The sequence below is a fragment of the Littorina saxatilis genome, linkage group LG13 (assembly GCF_037325665.1).
Source record: "Littorina saxatilis isolate snail1 linkage group LG13, US_GU_Lsax_2.0, whole genome shotgun sequence".
NCBI lineage: Eukaryota > Metazoa > Mollusca > Gastropoda > Littorinimorpha > Littorinidae > Littorina > Littorina saxatilis.
The window spans coordinates 38,657,684-38,684,810 of NC_090257.1; the positions used below are offsets into that span (position 1 = coordinate 38,657,684).

Consider the following 27,127-nt stretch of genomic DNA (forward strand, 5'->3'; position numbering starts at 1 on the left):
TACAAGGCCCGTTAAGTTCAACACTGCAGTACACATATGATAACCTACCACTAACAATACCAGCCTAACTTTGCGTTACGGCAGCCAAAAAGCCGACCGAAGCTACAAGGCCCGTTAAGTTCAAAACTGCAGTACACATAACCTACCACTAACAATACCAGCCTAACTTTGCGTTACGGCAGTAGGGAAAGTCCCCAAATACCGAACACTTAAGCAAATCTGCCATCATCTCAAAAACAACAGAAGACAGACCGTTTTTGAATGTGAATTTTAATCAAGTAATTGATCAGCAACATTCATACCACTTTTTGTGGACAGAAATCAACATAAAAGAAAGTTATCTTAAATTCATTTTTTTTAGAATATGTTCGGAATTACAACACCTGTTCCCTAACTCCGAACACAGAGGTTCAAAATCCGAACAGCAAAAACCAATGTTACTTTGACTGACAAACATCGCAAAAGTACTCTCTTTGGCTTTCTGTTGTTCCAGCGCAATCCACATGTACCCATTCTGAGCACATCAAACACTGAATCATGTCCTCACAGGTGCATTCTCGGCACAAAAAAACAGAACCAGCTAGCTTCCTGCTGATGACTGACGCTTGTTTTCTTGTTTCTAGCTTTCTGTTTCTCTGTGTTCTCTGTGTTTGGCTTTGATTTGCTTGTTTTCTTTGTTGGTTTTTGTTTTGCCTGCCACTCTTCAAGTTTACGTTTGTATGGACTTGACGTGATAAGTTCAGCTTCTGTTTTTCTGGATTTTCGTTTCGCCGCTAATTTCTGTTGTGAAACACTGGGATTGTGAGAAATCAGCGCCACTGAAACAGCTGACTCAAGGACGCAGTCATAGTGTCCTGCATTGTCCCCATGAGGTGGAGTAAACAGGGAGTGACTGCATGCGAGATGATAAACTAAGAGTAATACCTAATATACTGGACTCGGAGCGAAATATACAAACAAATGAGGTGAGTAAAGGAGAGTCACTGGTTGAGCCAAAGAGTCATCGTTGTATTTGAGAACGTTCCCTGACTCTGCATTGATGATGTGGATGGGCTGCTGCAACACCTCACTTGTAGCAGAAATGTCCATGTCTCCCACTGAAGCAGTTGAATGAGCCATGTGAAGAATCTTTTCTTCTAGGGAGAAAAAAGCGAAAGATGATGGCATGTCAAAGTTTCTGTTGTGAAACACTGGGATTGTGAGAAATCAGCGCCACTGAAACAGCTGACTCAAGGACGCAGTCATAGTGTCCTGCATTGTCCCCATGAGGTGGAGTAAACAGGGAGTGACTGCATGCGAGATGATAAACTAAGAGTAATACCTAATATACTGGACTCGGAGCGAAATATACAAACAAATGAGGTGAGTAAAGGAGAGTCACTGGTTGAGCCAAAGAGTCATCGTTGTATTTGAGAACGTTCCCTGACTCTGCATTGATGATGTGGATGGGCTGCTGCAACACCTCACTTGTAGCAGAAATGTCCATGTCTCCCACTGAAGCAGTTGAATGAGCCATGTGAAGAATCTTTTCTTCTAGGGAGAAAAAAGCGAAAGATGATGGCATGTCAAAGTTTATTGCAGCTGACACTTCGCGGAAGCCTTCAATGTTGCTGAGCATGTGTCTGGTCATCTTTTGTCTTAGAGCATCAGCTTGGATCTGTTCTTGTATTTTCGTGTGACACTCTGAAGGTAACCCATTACCGTCCCTTTCTGCAGTTTGGAACGCAGGAGTGTTGCCGATGACAATGGATCTAAAAAAGCAGCGTCCATCGGGATTGGTTTGGATAACTGTTTTGTTTGGAAGTGCCAAAAATAGGCCTATGTCTTACTCAGAGCATGGGCTAGGTGGCTCAGAAAGTGGGTCTACTGGATGTCCAGTTCGCCCAGAGAGGGGTCTTGCTGGTTCAGAGGGGGGTCCTGCTTGTTCAGAGGGGGGTCCTATTGGTTCAGAGGGGGGGGGGGGGGGTTCTACAGGCTCAGCGGAGGGTCGTGGTGGTTCAGAGGGGGGTCCTGCTTCTTCAGATGAGGAACCTGCTGGCCGGCTCGGAGGATTTTTTGTCTTCATTGAAAATATGTTGAATTCCATTTCTGCTCGCTATTTCGTATGCAAGTGACATAACGTCTTTTCTGGTCAAGCCAAAAAACATCCTCTCACATTTAATGATATGGTCAACCAATTCTTTTTCTATTGCTGGGGGAAGAATGGACGGCCTCCCCAAATGTTTTGTATCACCCATGGCATGTTCGTATTTTCCATCAAGATGATCTTTAAGTGTTGTGGGGGGGATTCCATACGCTCTTGCAGCTGCTCGAAGTCCAAGTCTCTTGTCTATGACAGCTGCCATGGCTGTTGCCAGTGACTGCGTTGACCATGTAGCCCTGCACAATATACCGGTACACCAAGTATTAACAACGCTCATCACTCTGTACTAACTAGATCTACTTCTGGCATACACATGCACAGAAAATAAAAAGAGAAGAGAAGAGAGAGAGAGAGAGAGAGAGAGAGAGAGAGAGAGAGAGAGAGAGAGAGAGAGAGAGAGAGAGAGAGAGAGAGAGAGAGAGAGAGAGAGAGAGAGAGAGAGAGAGAGAGAGAGAGAGAGAGAGAGAGAGAGAGAGAGAGAGAGAGAGAGAGAGAGAGAGAGAGAGAGAGAGAGAGAGAGAGAGAGAGAGAGAGAGAGAGAGAGAGAGAGAGAGAGAGAGAGAGAGAGAGAGAGAGAGAGAGAGAGAGAGAGAGAGAGAGAGAGAGAGAGAGAGAGAGAGAGAGAGAGAGAGAGAGAGAGAGAGAGAGAGAGAGAGAGAGAGAGAGAGAGAGAGAGAGAGAGAGAGAGAGAGAGAGAGAGAGAGAGAGAGAGAGAGAGAGAGAGAGAGAGAGAGAGAGAGAGAGAGAGAGAGAGAGAGAGTCAAAATCCGAACACACAAGTTCAAATACCGAACACTGTTCGGTATTTGAAACATGGAGTGTTCGGTAATTGAAATCTACCTAACTATTTTAAAACCACGGGGCGCTCAGGCAAGATCTAAGACGAATGCTTTCAAACAGACATATTTGGCAAGCAGATAGATCACACTGTTAATTTCAACCATAACTTTTCACAAAAAGCAACTCAAATTCATACTATGATCCTAGTCTGCTGTGGGTCGAAATAGCATTGAGAGTCATAAAATCATAAAATCACTCACCGTTTTTTTTTGCCGCCTTTATCCGCCATGATTTTTGGTGCAGGATAATCAGGGACGGTACTCTATCACCTCGTGCAGTCCAATTTGAGTAGTCACCTCTTGTTTTCGAGAAATCAGCTGTTCGGTATTAGGCACCGTTCGGTATTTGGGGACTTTCCCCTACAGCCAAAAAGCCGACCACTAACAATACCAGCCTAACTTTGCGTTACGGCAGCCAAAAAGCCGACCGAAGCTACAAGGCCCGTTAAGTTCAAAACTGCAGTACACATAACCTACCACTAACAATACCAGCCTAACTTTGCGTTACGGCAGTACAGCCAAAAAGCCGACCACTAACAATACCAGCCTAACTTTGCGTTACGGCAGTACAGCCAAAAAGCCGACCGAAGCTACTTATTATTTCAGAATCTGCCTGCGGTTTTGAAATATCCTCGCTGCCTCGAACCAGCTGAACCTGGATCCCAGAAAATACTATCGAATGTCGGTAAATTAATGACGTCATAAGCTCCTTTCTTTCTAGCCTGACCACTGCCGCTGACGCAGAATGGTTTATGACGTAAAAGAAAATAGGGTTGGAAAGGTTGATTTCCATTTGCTTAGATTATGTGACGTGCTTTGTTGGCGAGGAATTGACAGACCGTATCGCGGCAGTTGTACATTTTCTTTGTATTTGTATTGTTATTATCATAATTATCTTGTGTTTGTGTGTGTGTGTGTGTGTGTGTGTGTGTGTGTGTGTGTGTGTGTGTAGGACCTATGTGTGTGTTTGTGTGTGTGTGTGTGTGTGTGTGTGTGTGTGTGTGTGTGTGTGTGTGTGTGTGTGTGTGTGTGTGTGTGTGTCTCCTTCTTCGAACCTGTAAATATATCTCCGTAGACACTCCTTTTTACATTTAGTCAAGTTTTGTTCTTTCGTGCGAAGCCCTACTACATTTACGATTCTCACACGTTCTTTCCATTGTGTGTTGCAGGGCGAGGTGAATGCCTATGAAAGCGGCTGATCGATGCAAAACTACAAAGACGGGGGCGTGCCCCCTCAGCCCCCCGGGGGGCCCCAGCTCTCTCCAACCCGCGGCGTCCCGGCCCCCATCCAAATGACCATGTCCCTCAATGGGCCCCCGGGGTACCACATGCACCCGGCAGTCACCCCCAGGCAGCAGGACCCGGGCGGAGGGGCCAGGGAGGCTCACGGGGGGACCAGAAGTCAGCACGACATGTACTTGCCAGGAGCCCCGCCCTCACCCTCCATGCGAACGAAGCAGGCGGTTGCTGGTGGCGGTGGTGGTGGTGGTGTTGGTAGTGGTGGAACTACTGGTCTGCCCGCGGGTCACCATGGTTACCGTTCCCAGGATCCCCTCCAGATGGCGTCACAAACCCACATGCAGCAGCAGCTGCATCTGCAACAGCAACAGTCAAAGCAGCAACAACAACAACAACAACAACAACAACAACAACAACAACAACAACAACAACAACAACAACAACAACAACAACAACATGAAAGCATTCACCAGCGGGGTGCGGCAATGGGAGTGGCGCCGCAGCACACCCAGCACCCGATGTACCCCCAGCACCCACAACAACAACCACAGCCGCACCATCACCAGCAGACCCACCCGCAACAGCTACAACCGTCGCCGGTCCAACATTATAGCCAGCCGATGGCGACCAAGAAGGACCCCCGCCCCTCTACTGCCATGACCAGCGGCGTGTTCAAAGCTCCCACCGGCGGCTACCCGGCCCCTAACGCCAGCCACCCGGCGGCCAACGGGGTACCGGCTGTCCACCAGCAGCAGTACCCTGGCTATGTGATGAAGGACACGTCGCCTGCTAGGGGGGAAGGGAGGATGGACCCTAGTTCCCACCGGAGTGGCTCTGCAGCGGGAATGCCGTCGCCTGGACAGCTGGCCTACAGCAGACAGGGTTCTGTAGGTGAAGATGGTGTGGCGGAGGTAGCTAGGCACCACACCGCGATGATGGCCTCGAGAAGCGGCCACGTCAGCGCTCAGCAACAGCAGCAGATGATGATGCACCAACAGCACCAACAGCAACAGCACCATCTTCTTCAACAGCAACAACAGCAAGTACAGCAACAACAGCAGCTGCAGCAGCAGCAGAAAAGTCAGCACCCATACGCTCACTCCCAGACTTCTCCACACATGAACACCGCCGCTGCCCTTGCCCAACAAAAAGGCGCCACCGCCGCCGCTACAGGTGTCCACCTCAGTCAGCATCACCTCCAACACCATCAACAACCGCAACACCCCCAGCTCCCACAAGCCGCTCCGCAGCAGTCGGGGAGCCGTGCTATGACGTCATCACGCAGCCCGGCTACCGCAGCAGCGTACGGCCCTCCGAGTCCCCAGATCCATCCCTCCTCTGTTCCTCCGCACCCCCCTGGGCTTTCTGCTCACGCTGCTGCACAACACCCTTCAGCCCATCCCATGCTGTCGCCCGGAGCTAAAGACCCTTCCCGCTACCTGCAGCAGCAACAGGCACAACCCCACTCTCATCCCCACCCCCACCATAGTCCCTCATCTCAGTCCCCTTCGGACTACCACAGGTGGTCCTCCTCTACGTCCGCCGCAGCCACCGCCATGTCCCGGCACGCTGACGTCAGCAAGCACGTGACTGGGGAGCAGGGAGGCAGGCAGATGATGCGCACACAGCCCCATGTTGGCTCTATACGGACCGGTGAGCCTCGGGTACAGCACATGGGAGAGCCGAGCGCTAGCTACAGCAACGGAGGTCGTCACGGCAACCCGGGGATGCTGGCCAACGCCCAAGCAGGTCTGATCTCCCAGGCTTCCACAGGGAAAGGCTCCATACAGCTGGGGACCCCGGCCGTCAAAGCAGCCCAGGTGGAGGGCGGCAAAGGAGACTCCGGGACCAAGACAGGTAGCGGGGTGCCCCTCGACCTGTCCAGACCCGAACCAGGTCGCCCTGGAGACGCTCCTTTAGACCTGTCAGTCAAGGCCAGGAAGAGGTCAGCTGGCGACATGAGCCCGGCCCTAATGATAAACGACAGAGACATGAGCTTGCTGGCCGCCCACAAGAAGGCTCGGCACGATCTGGCCTCGCCTAAAGTGAGCGGGGAAGTGTACCACAGCCAGTTCACACCCACGGACCGCACCAGCATGGAGTGGCACGCCCAGCTAGCCATGCAGGCCAAGGGTAACGGCGGTCATGTCAGCGGGAAGAAAGACAGTGCCAGCATGGTGCAAGGCATGGCGGGACAAGTGCTGTCACAACACGCAGGGTACCCCCACACCCACACTCACCCCCACTCTGGAGCCATGATGCCCGGTGCAGCAGCAGCGGCGGCGTTTCTGCCTGATGGCGTGGGCCAGACCAAAGTCCCGCCTGCTCATCCTCCTCACGCTGCAGAACGCTCCCACAGTCGCAGTGGTATCTCCCGGTCTCACAGCATAGAGATGAGCTTCGAGGGCAAGGTTGAGGACTGCATGCCTCCCAAGCTAGTCAAGGGGGTCGTTGGAGCCCCGGCCTTACCCTCCATGGAGTACTCGCAGCACGCGCAGATGAGAGCCGATGCCTTTCAGGCGCAAGGTCAGATGAAACCTCGCCATCCCCAGCAGCAAGCCCTCTCGCACCGAGACGCCATGATGGTGGCAAGATACCCGGAGTCGGCAGGCCAGAGGAGCATGACGAAGGAACAATTGCAAAAGGCCATGCAGCAGGAACAGCCACTGTTCCAGCGTTACCAGCAGCAAGCCTACCCGCCCAAAGCCTCTCCCTCTGCCTCCGCTACTTCACGGTCTGGGCCGGGGCGGGGACAAGAGCTCGTAACTGCAGGGGGTGAGTACCTCACTAGCCAGCAAGCCATGGCTGCGCAGTCCTCGCAGCAGTACGTGCAGCAGAAATACCAGCAGGCACAGTACCAGCAGCAACAACAAGCGATGCAGCGACAACAGCATAAACAACAACAACAACAACAACAACAGCAGCAGCGGCATCAGGTGCAGGTCATGCAAGAACAGCAGCAGAAGCATCAGCAACAGCAATTGCAGCAATTGCAGCAACAGCACCAACAAAGTCAGCTGCAGCAGCAGTCTCGGCATCAGTACGAGCTGCACGCCCAGCAACACGCTATGTTTGCTGCCGAAGCGAAGCGTGACGGCCAACCAGGCGTGGCAGACAGACGCTACTCCGCTCAACAACAGCAACAACAGCAGCAGCTCCGGATGGACGAAGCACGCAAAGCGAAGATAGTGGCCGCTGATCCGGACGCAGAGGTTCGCAGTGACGACAGGATCTCCATGCCCTGGCCACACCCACACCCGTCCTCGTCGCGTGGTTCACCCGCACGTGCACCGAGTCGCGACTCCCTGGAAGGCTTTGGATGTAAGGGCAGAGAACACGTGCAGCAACACGCCCGAAAGGCTGGGACACCAGAGATGGGACGCGGAAAATCTTCAGTGTCCGGTGGTCCTAGAGCTGAAGCAGGCAAGTCACCGCAGTTTCCTCAAGCCGTTCCCACCCCGACCCGCAGTCCCGCCAGCTATGCTGCCTTGCAGAACGCCGGTCCCACACCTCCCGTTCTTCTCAGGTCTCCAGAGGTCATTGCTGCTGCTGCTGCGAGACACAGAGACGAGTCTCCGAACGTTGCGAGACACAGAGACGAGTCGCCTAACGTTGCGAGACAGAGAGTCGAATCTCCGCACGTTGCGAGACACAGAGACGAGTCGCCTAACGTTGCGAGACACAGAGACGAGTCGCCTAACGTTGCGAGACAGAGAGTCGAATCTCCGCACGTTGCGAGACACAGAGACGAATCTCCACACGTCAAACCTCCCCCTTCTCCAGCAGCGACAGACCCAAGACCAAGGTCAACTAGCAGCTCTGGCCACGAAGGGTTCGGCTCCAGACCTCCCAGTGTGGCTCGCTCAGAGTCGGGATCCCGTACTCCTGCCCCAGAAACTGCTGGTCCTTCGGTGGAAGCTGGTAACAGCGAGACGTCTTTCCAGCGTCCCCAGCCTGTTAGTGCAAACAGCAGCGGTACCAGAGGTGGAAGAAGCAAGGAAGGTGCGTGCAACGACGGTTCCAGCGATGTGGAAATCATCAAGGAAGAGTCAGCGGCTGCAGCATCCACCAGTACTACAACAGCAACGACAACCAGCAGCGGTGGCAACGGCAGCAAGTGTGAGGAGTTTCTGACGCCTCTGTCGATTGCCATTCCCAGCTCTCCCACTGTGGGCCCCACCAGTGCGCCGCGCCCCGCCTCCCCCGCCCCGCCCCCGCCCCCTCCCACCAGCAGCAAGCTGTGGTCCAAGAAGCGGATGATTCTCAACGCCGTCAACCAGGACGAGACGCTCAAGAAGTACATCGGAGGTGCCGGCGGGTCGGCGGTGGATTTTCAACGGCTGCGTCAGTTCTCCACAGCGAGCCCTCCCCCTTCTTCACCCAAGATGCCCATCCTGAGCCCCCAGGAGAAGGGGGACTCTGAGCAGACCCCCGGGCAGAATGACGACCCGCCCGAGCTGGACGCATCCGCCCCTATCAGAAGCCGCCCCGCAACGCGCCCACCGAGTAACCTGGTGCGCGGGGGAGTACCTGCTCCTGCTGGGTCAAGCTCTTCTTCCTCGTCTTCTGCTGCTGTTACGGTTCCGGCTGCCAGCAGTGGCGGTGGTAGTGGTGTTGCTGTGTCCACTGGAGGTACGAGTGTTGCTCAGGATAAGACCGGTCAGGGATTAGACGCAGCAGTTGTTGTGAAGGCGGCGGGAAACGACGCCCCCAAGTCTGTGTCGGCCACCACGGTCCCCTCCCCCTCACCTGCGCCCCCGGTGACCACGTCGGCCGTGGAGATCGACCTGACTCAGGACAGGATGGAGGTCACGGCAGCAGCCGCCGGGTCAGGGTCAGCACGCAGAAGCAGCGTCACATCCGCCGACCTTGAGCGCCCTTCTGACCCTACAGGTCAAGGTCAGGTGCCTCAAGTTCAAGGTCCCTTGCTGCCTCGCCCGGACGGGATCCGACGCAACTCGCTGGACAGACCGTGGGGTCACCAGAAGAACATCCCCGTGGCCAACGTGGCGCCCTTCATCCACAGCAAGAGTGGGGAGAAGCTGGCGGGGCGCGAGGGTATGGACACCTCCCTAGCCCCTACACTCCCTGAAGCGCAAGGCCAGGACCCGGACGAGGCAAAGTCGGAGGACGTGAAACTGGAAGGCGCAGACGAGACCAAACTCCTAACCCCAGCCGAAACCGAGACGAAGCCTCCCCCGAGGCCTGGCTCACGTCAGGAAAAGTCCGCGGCCCGGGCCGAGAAGAGGAAGAAGCTGAGTGAAAAATCCAGCAAGACGTTGAAGAAGAGCTCGTCAGGCCTGCTGAAGAAGCTGGAGCGTCTCAAGAACTCCAAGACCAAGTCACGAAAGCTGAAGGCCGTGGGCGACCTCAAGGAGACGACTGTGAGCACCTTCCGAGTTCTGCACGATACGGGGGAGTTCGACAAAATGGAGGAGGATCTGGAGGAGATCGCTTCCACCTTGAAGGACAAGAAGGTCAAGAGCTCGTCCAGCAAGGCCGCCAAGCAGAAACGCAGCAAGCAGAGGAGTCAGCAGAGCAGCGCCGAGAGGGTCAAGGCCGCCGTGACGTCACAGGGCTCGGATGCGGACACGTTGGAAGCGGACACGGACACGGCGCAGGGGTTGGAAAAAGCGGACGCCAAGTCCAAGAAGGAGGATCTCGCCTTGTCCAGGGAGGAACGCGCTAAAAGGGTCAGTTGGATTTTTTTTTAGAATTTTTTTTTTTAGCTTTGTCTTCTTTTTCTTGTTTTCTTTTTTGAAAACGCGCGAAAATGGTCAGTAGAGATCTCTTTTTTTCATTTTTTTATTTTTTTATTGTTATTTGGTTTTTAGCTTTTTCTTCTTTTCGCGTTGTTCTTTTTCGTCAACGCGCGAAAAGGGTCAGCTGAAATATTTTTTTTATATAATTTGTGTTGTTGCTTTTTAAACATTTTTGTTCAACTTTGTTCTGCTTTTCATGTTGTTCTTAGTCGTCAACGAGCGAAAAAAAAGTAAACTGGAACTTTATTTGTTATTTTTTGCATTGTTGAACGCCCACTCTTTCTGCTAGTTCGTCTCTCTGTAGTTCTTCTTTATCTTATCGATAATAGTGCACGATATATCTTTCTTTCCCCCCGTTTTACCCCTCTCCATCTCATTCTTAAACTTTTTTTTTGCGGCGAGCGATTTTCCTGAAAAAGTCACGTCACCCTTGTTTTGATGTCCTTTTCGCGTATTTTCGGTTTTTGTTATCGAACTGAAGTGCAACGGGAAGAAGAAAAAAATGCAACAAAAGGAAAAACAATTAACCAGCTGACTAATATACATACTTTAAAAAAAAAAAAGGGGGGGGGGGAGTAGAACACAACAATTAACCAGCTGACTAATATACATACTTAAAAAAAAAAAAGGGGGGGGGAGTAGAACACAGCAAAGTAAAACGAGCTGAACAAAAATGGTAAATAAGGTGATTATACGACCGACTCAGAGAAACAACAATGTGTGTATGCACCTGAGCCAAAACATAGCAAAACCAACCAACCAAACAAACAAACAAACAAACAAACAAACAAACAAACAAACAAACAAACAAAAATAAACAAAACGCGAACTCCACACCGAATAGAATAAATACAAACGGAAGATGTTTAGAAAATTAATGTCATCGTGATTTATGGAATACCTTTGTTGTTGTATTTTTGTGGGTGATATAATTACGACAAATCACAAATTCTACACCGGATAGAAAAATATAAACAAGTGATGCTTAATATAAATGCTAGTGTGAGTCATTATCTCTCTTTGCCGTTACCTTTTTTCTGTCCATGTCTTTTCTTTTCTTTTCCTCAAGAAATTCTCTTTTTGGTGGAATATTTACGATGGCGCATTTTTTGAGTACCTTTGACGTTTCTCTTTGTGAAGAAGTTGTATCAACTTCAGAATAATTGTGTTTGCACAAGGAAAAAAAAAGTGGAGCATTTGCGGAATCGGGTTTCTGAGATTTCTTTGTTTCCATGCCAAGGAAAATGACATTGCATTGGAAAAAATAAATATCAAATTCATGTTCACAATTTTCTTGGCTGTAATTTGATTACTTTAGATTTGTGTTTAATTCGATTGAAGCAGATCAAAAAAACATCCGGATGTGTCTGACATTGTGATAGATTTACAATCTAGATAAAATGTTAGAAAGTGTCTGGGAACGGTAACGAACTTCCTGTTGATGCTTCAGTTTCGTAAATCACGCAAGCCTAGTTTCACAAAAGCAAAATGGTTTTAATCAACCTGAGTAATGAAAACACACAATTATGTTTTCGAATTTAATTATGAAGAGAGAGAGAGAGAGAGAGAGAGAGAGAGAGAGAGAGAGAGAGAGAGAGAGAGAGAGAGAGAGAGAGAGAGAGAGAGAGAGAGAGAGAGTAAATACAACTGAACAATAATAATAATAATAATAATTGTCAGTAAGTACTGGTGTCACATGACTGATGTGAACCAGTTGATTGGCTAATGGCGATGCGCTAAAACTGTTAGTGCGCTAACTTTTTCACAAAGCGTATTCTTCCGCCCTTTGCCTAAGCGAGACTGTACTCTCATCCTCAGAATTAATTAATGACATGTAGCTTATATTCTCCACAATACCAATGACCATACATTTTTTGCTTCTCAATTAAAGCAGAAGTGGTTTTTTTTCTGACATATTGCATGTGCCTGTGCCACAGTTGCCACTGATCTAAAAAGAGAACTCGCTGTGTCTATTTTTTCAGTGTCGACTTGCAAAGATTCTTCTCATAATTATGCCGTGTTAGTGGCATGTAGCTTATTATCCACATTACCAAATGATGAGTTAGTATATATACAACTAGATGAATACCCGCTTCGCCGGGACATACCCGCTTCGCCGGGTGTACGCCGGCTTCGCCGGCGCACCGCACGAAGGAAGGGAGATAAACGCGCAAAACACTGGAGAAGAGTAAAAATAGTATAACGGGAATATGGATTGAGCGTTGTCGACAGTGACCTTCTAAAAATAGAAACGGGAATATGGATTGACGCCACACGAAGGAAGGGAGATAAACGCTGAAAACACTGGAGAAGATAAGGAAGAGTTACTGGGAATGGATCCAGAGAAAAACCAAAATCGGTTCAGCGCTGCGCGCTGAGAGCACGTGTTGAAATATCTCATCGAGCAGGTTGTGTCCGACCACCCCATGAAGCACAGACTGAGCAACCTCACCAAGAACCGGCTCAAACGGAGCAGTTTTGTACACGAGAGCAAGAGACTTTCTCGACAGTACAGGGAAGTCCTCCCACAGAACACTCTACCTCTGACTCAAGAAGAAGAGGAAACCCCCAAGGCAACAGAGAAACCAGGCATCCAGATCTGCACCAGTGTTCCACATGTTACCTCAGGAGAAGATCAGAATGACACAGCTCGACAGGCACTCACCTTAGCCCTGATCGACGAACAGTACCCAAAAGAGGCGTGGATCCATGTATACACCGATGGATCAGCAACTAACGCCGTGCTCAATGGAGGTGCTGGCATTCTGATCCAGTTCCCTGGGGGGACATACAGCTACATCCAGCGTTGCCACTGGCAAACACTGCCCAAACTATAAAGCAGAAGCAGAAGCTCTCATGCAGGCCGCCTCCTTGGTTCAGGACTCCGCAGACCCTTGCTACCAAGTTGTCTTCCTCTCGGACGCCCTTTCAGTCCTTCAGGCCCTAGAGAACGACAAACTCCCACAGCTGGCCAAAGCATTACAGCTGGTCAGACAAACCAGAAGAGTTGTTCTCCAGTGGATACCAGCACACTGTGGGATACCAGGAAATGAAAGGGCAGATGAGCTGGCGAAAGAAGGAGCCGTGGAAGACCAACCTGAAAACAGTGTCAGCTTTAGTGAGCAGAAGACAATCATCAAGGCATTGATGAGGCCAAGGACAAACAGAGATGACTACCACACAATGTCCAGAGAGCAGCAAGTCAACCTCATCAGGCTGCGTACTGGCCACAACAGGCTCAGTGCTCACATGAACCGAAAGTTCAAGCTGGCGCCATCACCAACCTGTGCCTGCGGTCAAGAAGACCAAACAGCGGAACACATCTTACAGCGATGTCCCTTACTAGATGAGGAACGAAAAGAAGTGTGGCCGTCACCAATTCCCTTGCAGACCAAACTGTATGGCATTCGACAGGAGTTGGAGAAAACGACAACATTTATCACCAGTGCTGGATTGATCGTGTAACCTCTGCGAACGCCAAGAAGAAGAAGAAGGACAGGATGGAGGTCACGGCAGCAGCCGCCGGGTCAGCGCTATGCGCTTCGTTCAATAATCAATTTTCTCGATTTGCTCTATAAATCCCTTAGTGCACTGGGATGTCTCAATAACTTGAATAATAATGAGAGCTTATATAGCCTAGCGCGATCCACAGTGAACTGTGCTCTCCGCGTTTTACATATTAACTATGAATAAAAACCATATATAATATTATATATACACACACACACACACCTCTCTCTCTCTCTCTCTTTCTCTCTCTCCGACCCCCCCCCCCCTCTCTCTCTCTCTCTCTCTCTCTCTCTCTCTCTCTCTCCCCCGATAAATGAAATTCAATTCAATTCTCTCTCTCTCACTCTCTCACTCTCTCTCTTTCTCTCTCTCTCTCAACCCCCTCTCTCTCTCTCTCTCTCTCTCTCTCTATATATATATATATATATATATATATATTGACATTTTCAAATCAAGCCTTCTTTATTCAGGTGCGGTCCTATGGAACTCACTGCCTATTTTTCTTAAGCATAAAACAAACACAGACAGCTTCAAAAAAAATTATATGTCGCACATAATGCAACTAAACATGTGCTGAATGGTTCATCAATTCATTTAAAATGTAAGTGCATGTTAAACAGAATTATAATAATATGCATATCTAAATTAAGTTATGTTAAAAATTGACACTTTTTATCATTGGAAATTATACTTAAAATGCAGCATGACAATCTATTTTTTAAATTTGTATCTGTATATACAGTTATAATGTATTAAAGCCATATGTACTCGATGACTATACACGCTAATTGCTTTACCAACAGCTGGAGACAGACTAAATTAAGTTCCCTGCAAAATATTGTGGTCTAGGACCCCTTAAATGTTGAGATATTTGAATTTTCATTTTGATCTGGATCGTCCTATTTATAGATTTGGCAACACATGTAACGTTGATGCAAGGGAGAGAACACCGCGGCTTTGTTGACATCCTCACTTTTTCAGAGGCTAGAACAAGCTGTAATGCATGTATTATGGTCCGCGCATGGTGACGTATCGTCATTATATGGTCTTATGGTGCGTTTGACATCGATTGTAGGCAAACTACACTTTGTAAACACGGGAGTGCGTTAGTATGCCTTTAAGTTTGATGTGATAGTTCTTTGATTATATTGTTTTCTGTTCTTGTTGACCCTGTATTAGGGCGAGGGCTGGATGTAAAAAAGCAATATTCTTGCTTATCTATTACCCTCGATAATAAAGATTTTGTCTTGTCTTGTCTTGTCTTGTCTCTCTCTCTCTCTCTCTCTCTCTCTCTCTCTCTCTCTCTCTCTCTCTCTCTCTCTCTCTCTCTCTCTCTCTCTCTCTCTCTCTCTCTCTCTCTCTCTGTATAGTCTGTACGACTAATTGGCTTCCTCATTTAAGTCTCTTTCGATTTGCCTATAAATATAATGTAATCATAATCACGATCTTGTTTTTCCTGTTTAAAAGGCTGAGTGTAATTCTGTGTTTCTGTTCTGTTTAGCGTGCCTTGCTTCGAGAGGAGAAGGACAAGAAGAGAAATCGGATGAACAAAAAGCGACCCAGGAACCGTACACAGCGACGCCGTCTCTCCAGCACCAATCAGAAGGTAGGCTTTGCGTGACGTTTTTGGTTGAATGACGTCATCTTGTCTTGTGTTTTGTTTTCACCTCCGATTTTAGGCTTATTTATTGATTTATGTAGAGATTTATTGATTCATTGATTTGTTTATTTATTTATTGATTAATTAATTCATTTATTTCCTGTTTGTACCTTCGATTTTGGGCTTTTTGTTTTTATTGTTATGATTTTATTTGTTCAGTTGTGTATTTATTCTGTTTACTTTTTTTTAATATAATTGGTTTGCCAAAATCTTTCTTGTTTTGTTCCCTTATTGTATCGTTGCTTCTTCCTTGAAAATTTATGTTCAACTTGTCTCCCTTTTTCCCCCTCATCTGGCAATATTTTAAAACAGAATATCACAGAAATTGCCACAAATTTATATTGTTTGAGTGTGTCTTTTTCTGTCTCCATCCCCTCTCTCATTCGATCCCTCAATTGAAAGGTTGTTGTAAGTGCTCGTCTTTTTTTTTTAAATTTAATTTTTAACTTCACATCTTGATAAATTCTTTGGAAAGTTCACCGAAATTGAAGTAAAAATTAAAAATATCGCATTTCAGCCGCCGGCAAATTCTGAATTATCGACGTCCTTTTTTGCACTCAAGATCAAGAGTGTGCAAGTACGCAAACACTCCTTTAAATCTACTTTCTTTTTCGTTTTTGTTGTTGTTTGTTCTTGTTGCCATCGAATATTTAAATGTCATGTGCGTTGTTTTAGTAAATGTGAGCTACAATTGCACCCACTCCCTGTGAAAAAAATAAAAAATATATATACAGCGCTTTCACTACCGAGCCAGATCTGGAGCTGCAACCATACTTTTGAAAGGCTCAGAAATCGAAAGGGTTTCGCTAAGCCCGAATCAAAATAGACGATGTTCGGAAATAACTCTGTCGGGTTTGAATGGATTGTGACCACAGAGTGGTTGTGACAGAGTGGTTGTGACCACAGAGTGGTTGTGACAGAGTGGTTGTGACCACAGAGTGGTTGTGACAGAGTGGTTGTGACCACAGAGTGGTTGTGACAGAGTGGTTGTGACCACAGAGTGGTTGTGACAGAGTGGTTGTGACCACAGAGTGGTTGTGACAGAGTGGTTGTGACCACAGAGTGGTTGTGACAGAGTGGTTGTGACCACAGAGTGGTTGTGACAGAGTGGTTGTGACAGAGTGGTTGTGACAGAGTGAATACACTTGCTTGTGCACGAGTGATAACATACCGACATTCAACTACTGCCTTGTGCACTAGCTATTTGTCGGTGAAAAATACTCGTGAAAACGTATACTATTTCAAAATTAGTGTCAAAATTAAAAACCAATTATAACAATCCAAGACACACACAACACAACTGCACATACACACACACACACACTCGCTCTCTGTCTCTCTCTCTCTCTCTATGTCTGTCTTTCCAATCTGTTGGAGAAATTATAACGGTGTGTAGCATATATATGACAGGAGTTTGTAATAATGTAATAAACTTACTTCATAATTTACTAGACGGCACAGACACAGACAACTGTGTGACATGCACTGTTGCCTACAGCAGCAGATGTTTCTATCGCTGATTGCCAAAGGGATGAAAGGGGGATGGTAAGACACTAAGTGGATTAGGCCAAAAAAAAAATTGTCTGTTTCTGGTCATCCGACCGACCCTAAATTTCGGCGCCGACCCTAAACTTTTTTTTTCCAAACTCAAAAATTCTTTTCTTTTTTTTTTTGGTGGTAAAGGACAGGGTGAGAAAATGAACAACAAAAACGTGTGAAAACGAAAGTCCGCTGACGATTTGTAAATGTGTTGAGTGTCTTGTCTCTATGTATAGTGAATCCAGTCTCTTTGCGCGATTTTTAAAGTTAGTTTTATTGGTCTACATTTGGGGTAAAAAAAAAAAAGAAAAAAAAAAAAAAAAAAAAAAAAAAAAACACCTACCTACCGACCCTATTTTTTTTAGCCATGTTACCAGAAACAGACAAATTTTTTTTGTGGCCTTATCGGTCTGTGTCTAGGAGTGCAATGCCAGAACACAACTGTAATTAGGCTCAGGAACCCTTAGGAAGCGCCGGGTTGCGTTCGAAATGAAGGAACACCGAACCCGCTATTTTTGTCCCTCGCTAGATTGGCTGCCGACTTCCGGCAGGAGGGGATCATGGGAATGGTAATTTCGGGGAGAGTCGATGGCAAGGCTTCAATTAATAGATCTCTTTTTTGTGATTTTGTGTGTGGTGGTGGGGGTGGTGAGAGTGGAGTCCGAGCCAACAGGCGGGCCCTCATCACACTCTGTCTCTCTTTCGTGTCTAAGTCGAAGTATCTGTCTCTCCCTCTTCCAATGTCTGTCTCAGACTCTGTCTTCCCCCTCTCTCTCTCTCTGTCTCCCCCCTCTCTCTCTCTCTGTCTCCCGCTCTCTCTTTCCACCCACGCCTCTCTCTCCCCCCTCTCTTTCTCCCCCCCCCCTCTCTGTTTCCCGCTAACTCTTTCAATCCACGCCTCTCCCCCCCCCTCTCTCTCTCTCTCTCTCTCTCTCTCTCTCTCTCTCTCTCTCTCTCTCTCTCTCTCTCTCTCTCTCTCATTTCGTATTTTATGTCACATAGAAAGTGACGCTGTGGATTTGACACTTCCCTGTTCCACAAATGAACACAGTAAAAAGACAGCGAGTACATTTTATGTGCATCTTTTTTGTTTTAAATGTATCTCCAATGACTGAGATCAGCATACTGCTTGAGGCAGTGGCGTCTTTTCCGTGGTTCGTTTACTTTGGAATTTAATTTGAAGAAGGAACCTCGTAAAAGGTTTTATGTCAGACCGGTGACTTTTTTTAGTTTACTCACGTACGTGTAACCTATAAATTCATCAACTCTGTCCGGCACTGTGCGTGTGCGCGAGAGGGCACACACACACACACACGCACACGCACACACACACACACACACACACACACACAGACACACACAGACACACGCACACACACACACACACACACACACACACACACACACACACACATACACAAACACACACAACCGAAGATCAGCAATACTTAGTGCAAGAATAAAAACAAAACAAAAGCAAAATGTAGCCACTAAATCAGGCAGGGAACAAAGTGATATTTATAGCTGTGCTACACGCGCAGGTAAAGCAGCTCTTTTGATAGTTAATGTAAACACACTTTTGTTTTAATTGTTAGTACATCTGCTGCCAAGATTCCTTTGAAAAAAATTCCTGTGATCATATTCTTAAATTCTAAAATTCTTTCATCTTTGGAGTATCTCAAGCTCGCATCGATCATTTGTATGTTGGAACATGGCGATTTGCCAAATCAAGTAACGAAAAAACAAAAAGTCGTCCCTTTTATCTGTCATGTTGTTGATAACAAGTACTTGAGTCCGTAACTAGGCCAAGGCTCTTGGTGGAAATGTATTTTAAAATTACTGTTTTTGTTTTGTTTGTGTTTTTGTTTGTTTCAAGCTTCGTTGAAGGTGTGTGTTATTTTTGTCTGTATACTATTACTTATCTGCTATCCGAAACGGATGGAATTGAACAGCTCAAACAAGCAGAACTAAAGATCTAGATAATGGAAAAAAAACAAAAATGAAAGCACAATAAAAACAAAAAAATAAAGGAAATAGTATTGACGTGTTGACATTAAGGACACACAAACTTGAAAGCGATGAAAAAGTAGGAAGCTTAAACAAACAAACTTAAATGAACGCGTGTAGAAAAAAAGCTTCATGGTGACAGTGGCAGGAACAATTGCGACAAAAAAGAAAGAAAGGATGAATGAAGAAGTTAGAGAACGTGAAGTAAATTACGAAACAAAGACAAAAAGAAGTTATAGCCAGAAGGGTTTGAAAGGACCGTGCTTGGAATGTCAGAACCTTCTTCACTTTAGGCCACACACAAAAAATAGTCTGTTTACGGTGACATAGGCAACAAAAAAAGTCTGTTTACGGTGACATAGGCAAAAGAAATAGTCTGTTTACGGTGACATGGGCAAAAAAAATAGTCTGTTTACGGTAACATAGGCAAAAAAAATAGTCTGTTTACGGTAACATAGGCAAAACAAATAGTCTGTTTACGGTAACATAGGCAAAATAAATTGGCTGTTTACGGTGACATAGGCCAAAAAAATAGGGTCGGTAGGTCGGTATTTTTATTTTATATATTTAAAAAAACCAAAAAAAACCATATTTTTAAGTTATTTTGCCAAAAAAACAAAGACTTTTTTAATTATTATATATATTTTTTTTTTACATTTATTTTTTTTAATTTATTTTTTCCCCAAATGCCCCCAAAAAAGTCTAGGGTCGCGCGAAAAAATAGGGTCGGTCGGGATACCGTAAACAGACACATTTTGGTTTTTTTGCCTTACTGCGGTAGACTTACTTGTAAATAGTTTCAAACATGGAGACCACCATGTAAAATGAGAAAGAAAATACAATTAAATCGGTCTCAAATAGCCAAATAGTTTGAAGAGATATAAAAAAAAAACTTTAAAAAAACATTCAACCGTGCGTTGTAACGTCAAATACGAATGTTTTGAACCAAACACCAAATTCACAAGTTCGTTCCGAATAACACCCCTGACTCGACTGCGCACTGATGATCGGTGTCTATTTAGATCGGGCGCTTGTACCTGTAGTCAAGTTGTTATCGTTACAAATATACAGCGTATATATAAAAGAGAAAACGCGAAAGTTAAAATATGTTTTGATGGAGGTATTGACCTGACGTCTGGCTTCTCGAATACCACTACCACACACGAAACAATCCCACCTACCCTAAAACAACAACAACAACAACAACAACCACAACACCACAACACCACAACAACAACAACAACAACAACAACAAGGATACACGTATGATGAAGGATCTGTAGTTATAATAATAATAATAAGAAGAACATTTATATAGCGCTAAATCAAAAACTTTCGTTAAAAAGGCTTGCTCTAAGTTATCTAAAGGACAAATAAAACAATTGCTACCTCCGTTTTCCACATCATATTTTTTATTTGTTTATCTTCCCCTTTCTATCATTCTCACGTTATCTGCTCTTATTTCACGCAATTTCCATGATTGCATTTTATTCCAAGCATTTTTGTCTGTACCCTTTTCAATCTGTCTTTTTATGTTATAAATTTTTGATTTATTTTCGATGTGGGAAGATTTGACGTAGAAATGTTCAATTTGTATTCTAGTGTGCTTAAAACGCACTCCTTGTCTGATTAGATGACGTGGTTTTCTTAACTCTCAACAATCTTTAAACAGTAAAAAGAGTGGTTGCTGAAGAAGAGGACTGGTGTATGTTTGTTTTGTCTGTCAGTTTGTTTGTTTGTCAGTTTGTTTGTTTTTAATTTGTTTAAGTTTGTGTGCGGCCTGCAAGGTTTTTATTCACAGTACATTAATATGAGCGTATCCCTGTGTGTGTGTGTGTGTGTGTGTGTGTGTGTGTGTGTGTGTGTGTGTGTGTGTGTGTGTGTGTGCGTGCGTGCGTGCGTTCGTGCGCAGGCGTGTGTGCGTGCATCCATATGTGCGCGTGCGTGCGTGCGCGCGCAGGCGTTTTTGCGTGCATCCGTATGTGCGCGCGCGCGCGCAGGCGTGCGTGTTTTTTCTGTTCGCTTGTGTACCTGCGTGTGTTTCTAAAAGAAGAAGCTAAGGTAAACGTGCTCTTATGTTTCATGCAGATCTCGTCCACGTGTGGTTTTTTTTTTTTACTGGTTTAAACTGACGTTAATGTCTTTGTATGTCTTAACAGGCCCGTGAACTGAAAAGAACGGCCTTGGGACGCCGACCAAGAAGAGGTATACAATTTATTACCACATGTCTGTTTTGTCTTCAGCGGCTAATTTATGACAGCATGTCTGAATCTTCTTTGTTTACGAGCGACACGAAGAAGAAGAAGAATGCTCTCCAAGGAAAATGTTCTATTACTTTAGATGTCTGTTGTGTCTCAAGTAGAGCATTTATTACAACATGTCTGAATCCTCTTAAAGGAAAATGTTTTATTAAGTGACAACGGTTTCCACTTTTAAGCAAAACTTAAATGTGAACATGCTTCTGATGTCTAACGGATAAAAAGAAGGTGGTAAATGCTCTCCAAGGAAAATGTTCTATTTACGTTGCATGTTTGTTGTGTCTTAATTAAGTGAAACATTTATAACAACATGTATGAATCCTCTTAGACGCTCCCATGGGGTCGCCTTCACAGAGCTACCCCACCCCTTTACTTCTCTTCTTTTGTCTTATTTCTGCCTTACCAGTCCTTTCACCTATATTTCCTTCCAAGAAAACTCTCCCTACTATTCCCTGCAGTTTTCCAATTCTTTTCTTGTTGTCTTATTTCTACCTGACTGGATCCATCACCTTTATTTCACTTACCAAAAGTCTTCTTTTCCACATCCTTATTTCTCTGCCCCCCGCATGTCGTAAGAGGCGACTAACGGATTCTGTTTCTCCTTTTACCCTTGTTGAGTGGTTCTTGTATAGAATATAGTCAATGTTTGTAAAGATTTTAGTCAAGCAGTATGTAAGAAATGTTAAGTCCTTTGTACTGGAAACTTGCATTCTCCCAGTAAGGTAATACATTGTACTACGTTGCAAGCCCCTGGAGCAATTTGTTGATTAGTGCTTTTGTGAACAAGAAACACTTAACAAGTGGCTCTATCCCATCTCCCCCCTTTCCCCTATCCCATCTCCCCCCTTTCCCTCGTCGCGATATAACCTTCGTGGTTGAAAACGACGTTAAACACCAAATAAAGAAAGAAAGATCCTCTTAGACGAAAATGTTTGATTTAGTTACATACTTTTATGCGAAACTTATATGTGAACATGCTTCTGATGTCTAACGAACGAAAAAGACGAAGGATAAGAATGCTCTCTAACGAAAAATGTTCTATTACGTTGCATGTCTGTTGTGTCTTAAATTTAATGGAACCTCCTAAAACGAAACTGTGTTTTATTACGTTACATGGGTTTAGCTTTTAAGGGAAACTTAAAAGTGAACATGCTTCTGATGTCTAACAAGCGAAAAGAAGAAGGAGAAGAATGCTCTCTAAGGAAAATGTTCTATAACGTTGCATGTCTGTTTTGTCTTAAGTGGAACATTAATTACAACATGTCTGGATCCTCTCAAAGGAACATGTTTTTATTGAGTTTCATATGTTTTATCCTTAAAGCGAAACTTAAATGTGAACATGCTTCTGATGTCTAACAAGCGAACAGAAGGAGAAGAATGCTCTCTAAGGAAAATGTTCTATAACGTTGCATGTCTGTTTTGTCTTGAGTGGCACATTTATGATAACATGTCTGGATCCTCTTAAAACGAAACTGTTATTTATTACATTACATGTGTTTTCCTTTTATGCGAAACTTAAAAGTGAACATGCTTCTGATGGCTAACGGACGACAAGGAGAAGGAGACGAATGCTCTCTAGGGACAATTTTCTATTACGTTGCATGTCTGTTTTGTCTTAAGTGACAAATTTATTACAACATGTCTGTACGAGACTTAAAAGTGAAACTGCTTCTGATGTCTAAAGAATACATTTTCCCCACCTGCGCCATTGTGTCATTCGCCATAGATTAAGATAAAGACGCCAAGTTTACAACGACAGGCTCAGGGTATAGGAACATGAATATACGCTTGCGGGGAATAAGAAAAGCGTTAGCGCCGCATTGTACGGCAGCTCGCTTTCCCCAGAAAAAAGCAACCCGAATTTCCATGAGGGTAACCTCACAGAACTGTATACAATCTGATCCTTACCAGAGTAGACTTTGAACATAGGTAATGCGCGTAACACAAATGTAAATTTCAACTGGACAGGTATATAACTGTGGTGAAGTTTGTTCAGCAGGGTTTTCACATTACAGTGGGTGTGTTTGTTTTGTTGACCCACACCGCAATTACTCCCTCCCCCCTCCCTTAAACACACTCACCCTCACCTTTCCCACATTCTGGCTACTCCATTCAAGTAACACCGAGGTGTGTTTTTTACCTCGTGCTCGGCGGAACTTGGCGTGTGCATGTGCACCGAAACAACTGCAAGATGCATTATGCATGCCATTTGATTTATGGTCGACGTCTGTCTTTGTTATTTTGTTAGTGTTTTGTTTTTTGTTTTTCAGGGTAGGGGGGGGGGCGTGTGGTGTGTGTGTGTGTGTGGGGGGTATGTGTGTGTGTGTGTGTGTGTGTGTGTGTGTGTGTGTGTGTGTGTGTGTGTGTGAGTGTGAGAGACTGCATGTGTGTGTTTGCATGATGGAAACCACAGACGTTGAAAAGGGAGCCTCCCCCCCCCCCGTTAACAAATTACATTTTTTACATTTTAGACATTCTGATGAGCTCCTGCTTTTCAAAACGCAAACGCGAAAAAAACAAAGAAAGTGAAAAATAGGGGAACAAAAAATGTAGAGCACTTGTCATTTTCACAGGAAAGTTGCCAGATCAAGTTTTCCCGTATTCAAGAAATAACAAATTCTTGGTTCTCCGCTCGTTCCGGGAACGTCAAAATGACAAACGAGAACCCGCAAAAACATGGCATTTTTGGGGCTTTATTTTTGGAAACTGTGTTTTGGGGGGTCGATTTCTGATGCCATTTAGGACAACAAAACAAATGTGACCCTCCACCACGGAATGAGTCGCATGTCACCTTTGCATGATTTTCATATTTTTACATTTTCCTACAGAGTTTGGTATGCTCTATCCAGTGGTGAAAACCGTTTTAGAAAAGAGCGAAAACTGTTTGAGTTATAAGCCTGTGACTAAGGTGACCCTCACACTGTTACCAGGCACTCCCCGGACTTACATTAAGCCTAGCGCAGTCTAACCGCGCGAGGTGACATGCGACTCATTTCGTGGTGGAGGGTCACAAATGAGCTCGGGTTTGACAGTCTGTTTTTGACGTTGTGGTTGTTCCGTAATTACGTTATCGATCGTAGTCAAGAAAAGGAAACAAAGAGGAAAATGTGTGTTGCAATTTGAAACCTCTTGTAGCACCAAAACAGCAAGAATAATGCAATAAATTTTGAGTTACAAAAGTCCGGGTTTGTATTATTACTTTTTTCCCTCCTAATTGGAAACTCCTGTTAAAGAATCAGAAACACGGGGAAATGTCAACATCTTTATTAAAGATACGTTCCTCCCCGACTTCTCATCGTCATCTGGCCACGCCTTTCCTTGCGATTGAAGCATCCTTTCACTTTGATTAATACCAAAATCCAACATCCTGACTGTACAGAGTGGGAATGGTTTGCTAAATAATGTTGTGAATGACATCAGTCTTTTGCTGGCTCGCATTCAGTACGTATGGCAATGCATCCCTGAGGACGTACATTTGCTACATAATTAACTTCCCTCATCCATTAGCATCTTTTTAGTAAACACTTAATTGCGTCCATCTTGAACTCCTATCTTTCCTTAAGTCACATTAGTTCACGTTTGCATCTGTCTTGGATTTCCATTTGTAATTATACTCCCCTGTGTAGATAAATTTATCATTCAACTTTAAAGTTTTTTTGGTTTTGTTTTGTTATTTTTGTTACCTCAGTTGCTTCAAACCCATATTATTTGCCTGATTTATTTCCTCTTTTTTTCTGTTCTTTTTTATATAGGCATCCTTCTTCCTTGGTCTTTTTCTTTATAACATAATCAACTTTATATTATACAAAACATAAACTTCTTTCTAATAGTTAACACTAATTCCAATAAAATACCCAAATCTAACTTCTTTCCATACTTAAAGTTTCCAATGGTCATATTTGTTATTAAAATACAATAATTTATAAAATAACCTTTAAAGTTGAAAAAATTATGTTATACATTGTTCAACTAAGGTTCATTAAAGTTTAAAGTTTATCATTTATGAACTTATAAATTCATCATTAAATTGAAGACATGGACTTCTCACGTCCATCTTGAAGTCCCATCTTTGGTTCAAGCAAAACTGTATTCAATTCTGATATAATGACATACATACAATATTTGACATCTAGGGTAGCGCCTTACCGCAGAAGCTCGCTTTCCTCCTGAAAAAGTTTCTTTCATGTCCATGAGAAACAAATTGGACTGAACGATGTTGAAGTTCCCAAAGCCTGATGTTAAATGGGCGAGGTCCACTTCGCAAAGTCTGTTTCACCAAAGTTCGCTGCACACAGCTTTGGCACTGAATTCTTGATGCAAAGTCAACGTCAGGTTCAATTAAGGAATGCAAGCCTTCACCTTGGCTTTCATTATTTTAACTCTACTTACCTTACATCCTTTTGTTTTGACTCGACTTGAACAGTGGATGACCGCCCTGATATGGCCCTTCGTTGTCGGCTGGGCGTTAAGCAAACAAACAAACAGTGGATGAGGACCTAAAGGGTATCATAATGGTCATCGACCCAAAAGCAGCGGATAAATAACTCATAGCTTAGCTTACCTAACCTGACCTTAAACTAACGAGCCTAACCTCATTGCATCTTACAGCATTTCCCTTTCACTTACCGACCTCACCTTACCTTGCCTCACCGGACCCTTAAAATCTGTCCGTCTGTCTGTCTGCCAAACTTAGATTAGATCTTTGGTGCTTATGGGTCGATTGCGCTGACATTTGGCGTGTAGCTTGTTATTTCTCTCCTCCGCAGAAGCAGCGAAGCGTAAGGGCGGGCAGTACAACCGGAACGCGGCCTACGAGGAAGAGATCCGTCGCGACGAGTCACGCAAAGCCATACGTCGTGCCAGACGTCACGCTAGCAACTTGGCGCGCGAGCGACTGCAGCAGCAACGTCGTCATGGCGACGATGACAACCCCGACGAAGACGAGGACGATCTGGACGATGGGGAGGAGGACGACGACCTTGACAAGGACTCCCAGGACGACGTCGAGCAGCTTCCGGTCGGTGACGAACCCTGGGATATCTCCACCACATCCGGGCATGCGCAGTCCTCTCGCTCCTCTTCCCGGAAGTCTCGCCCGGCGCGGAGCGCAGCGGGTAAGGAGGCGGGTGTTCCTGGAAGCAGCAGCAAGGCCAAACCGTCGTCTTCGGCAACGTCGACGTCGGCGCAGGTCTTGGAGACGTCGGACCCTGAGGATTACTTTGACGACGCCGACGACGAGTCCAGGGACATGAGCGAGGACGACGACGGCGAGGAAACGGAAGTAGGGGAAGGTAACTCTGTGTCCTCGCGCGACCAAGGGAGCTCACTGCGAAGGAAGAAGCGGCACGGGAAGATCCGTCCCCTGAGACGACGTCATCTGGATCCCAGTTTGCTTGAGGACAGTCTGGATGGGGCTCTTGGCCAGGTGAGGAGGAGTGTTGTTGTGTATGTGTCATCGTTATCATCATTGCCATTATTATCGTCACCATCATCGATGAGTGTGTATGTGTCATCGTTATCATCATTGCCATTATTATCGTCACCATCATCGATGAGTGTGTATGTGTCATCGTTATCATCATTGCCATTATTATCGTCACCATCATGATTGAGTGTGTATGTGTCACCGTTATCATCATTGCCATTATTATCGTCACCATCATCGATGAGTGTGTATGTGTCATCGTTATCATCATTGCCATTATTATCGTCACCATCATCGATGAGTGTGTATGTGTCATCGTTATCATCATTGCCATTATTATCGTCACCATCATGATTGAGTGTGTATGTGTCACCGTTATCATCATTGCCATTATTATCGTCACCATCATCGATGAGTGTGTATGTGTCATCGTTATCATCATTGCCATTATTATCGTCACCATCATCGATGAGTGTGTATGTGTCATCGTTATCATCATTGCCATTATTATCGTCACCATCATCATTGAGTGTGTATGTGTCATCGTTATCATCATTGCCATTATTATCGTCACCATCATCATTGAGTGTGTATGTGTCATCGTTATCATCATTGCCATTATTATCGTCACCATCATCATTGAGTGTGTATGTGTCATCGTTATCATCATTGCCATTATTATCGTCACCATCATCATTGAGTGTGTATGTGTCATCGTTATCATCATTGCCATTATTATCGTCAC

The 27,127-nt window shown here is 45.4% G+C and overlaps 1 protein-coding gene and 1 long non-coding RNA gene across 2 annotated transcripts in view; one reads left to right on the forward strand and one right to left on the reverse strand.

Annotated features, from left to right (window-relative positions):
* Positions 1 to 580: 580 nt before the first annotated feature.
* LOC138945676 (uncharacterized) lies at positions 581 to 3,344 on the reverse strand. The gene is made up of 2 exons (XR_011449065.1): positions 3,184 to 3,344; positions 581 to 2,379 (listed from the first exon to the last, which is right to left on the reverse strand). It is a non-coding gene; the product is annotated as an uncharacterized lncRNA (long non-coding RNA).
* Positions 3,345 to 4,156: 812 nt separating this feature from the next.
* Positions 4,157 to 27,127, forward strand: part of LOC138945680 (uncharacterized) — a 56,963-nt gene continuing 33,992 nt past the window's right edge. The window contains exons 1-4 of the mRNA XM_070317166.1: positions 4,157 to 9,914; positions 14,995 to 15,099; positions 20,859 to 20,904; positions 25,724 to 26,382. Coding sequence (XP_070173267.1) covers positions 4,185 to 9,914; positions 14,995 to 15,099; positions 20,859 to 20,904; positions 25,724 to 26,382 — 6,540 coding nt within the window. The 5' untranslated portion in view covers positions 4,157 to 4,184. The remainder of the gene's footprint in view (positions 9,915 to 14,994; positions 15,100 to 20,858; positions 20,905 to 25,723; positions 26,383 to 27,127) is intronic.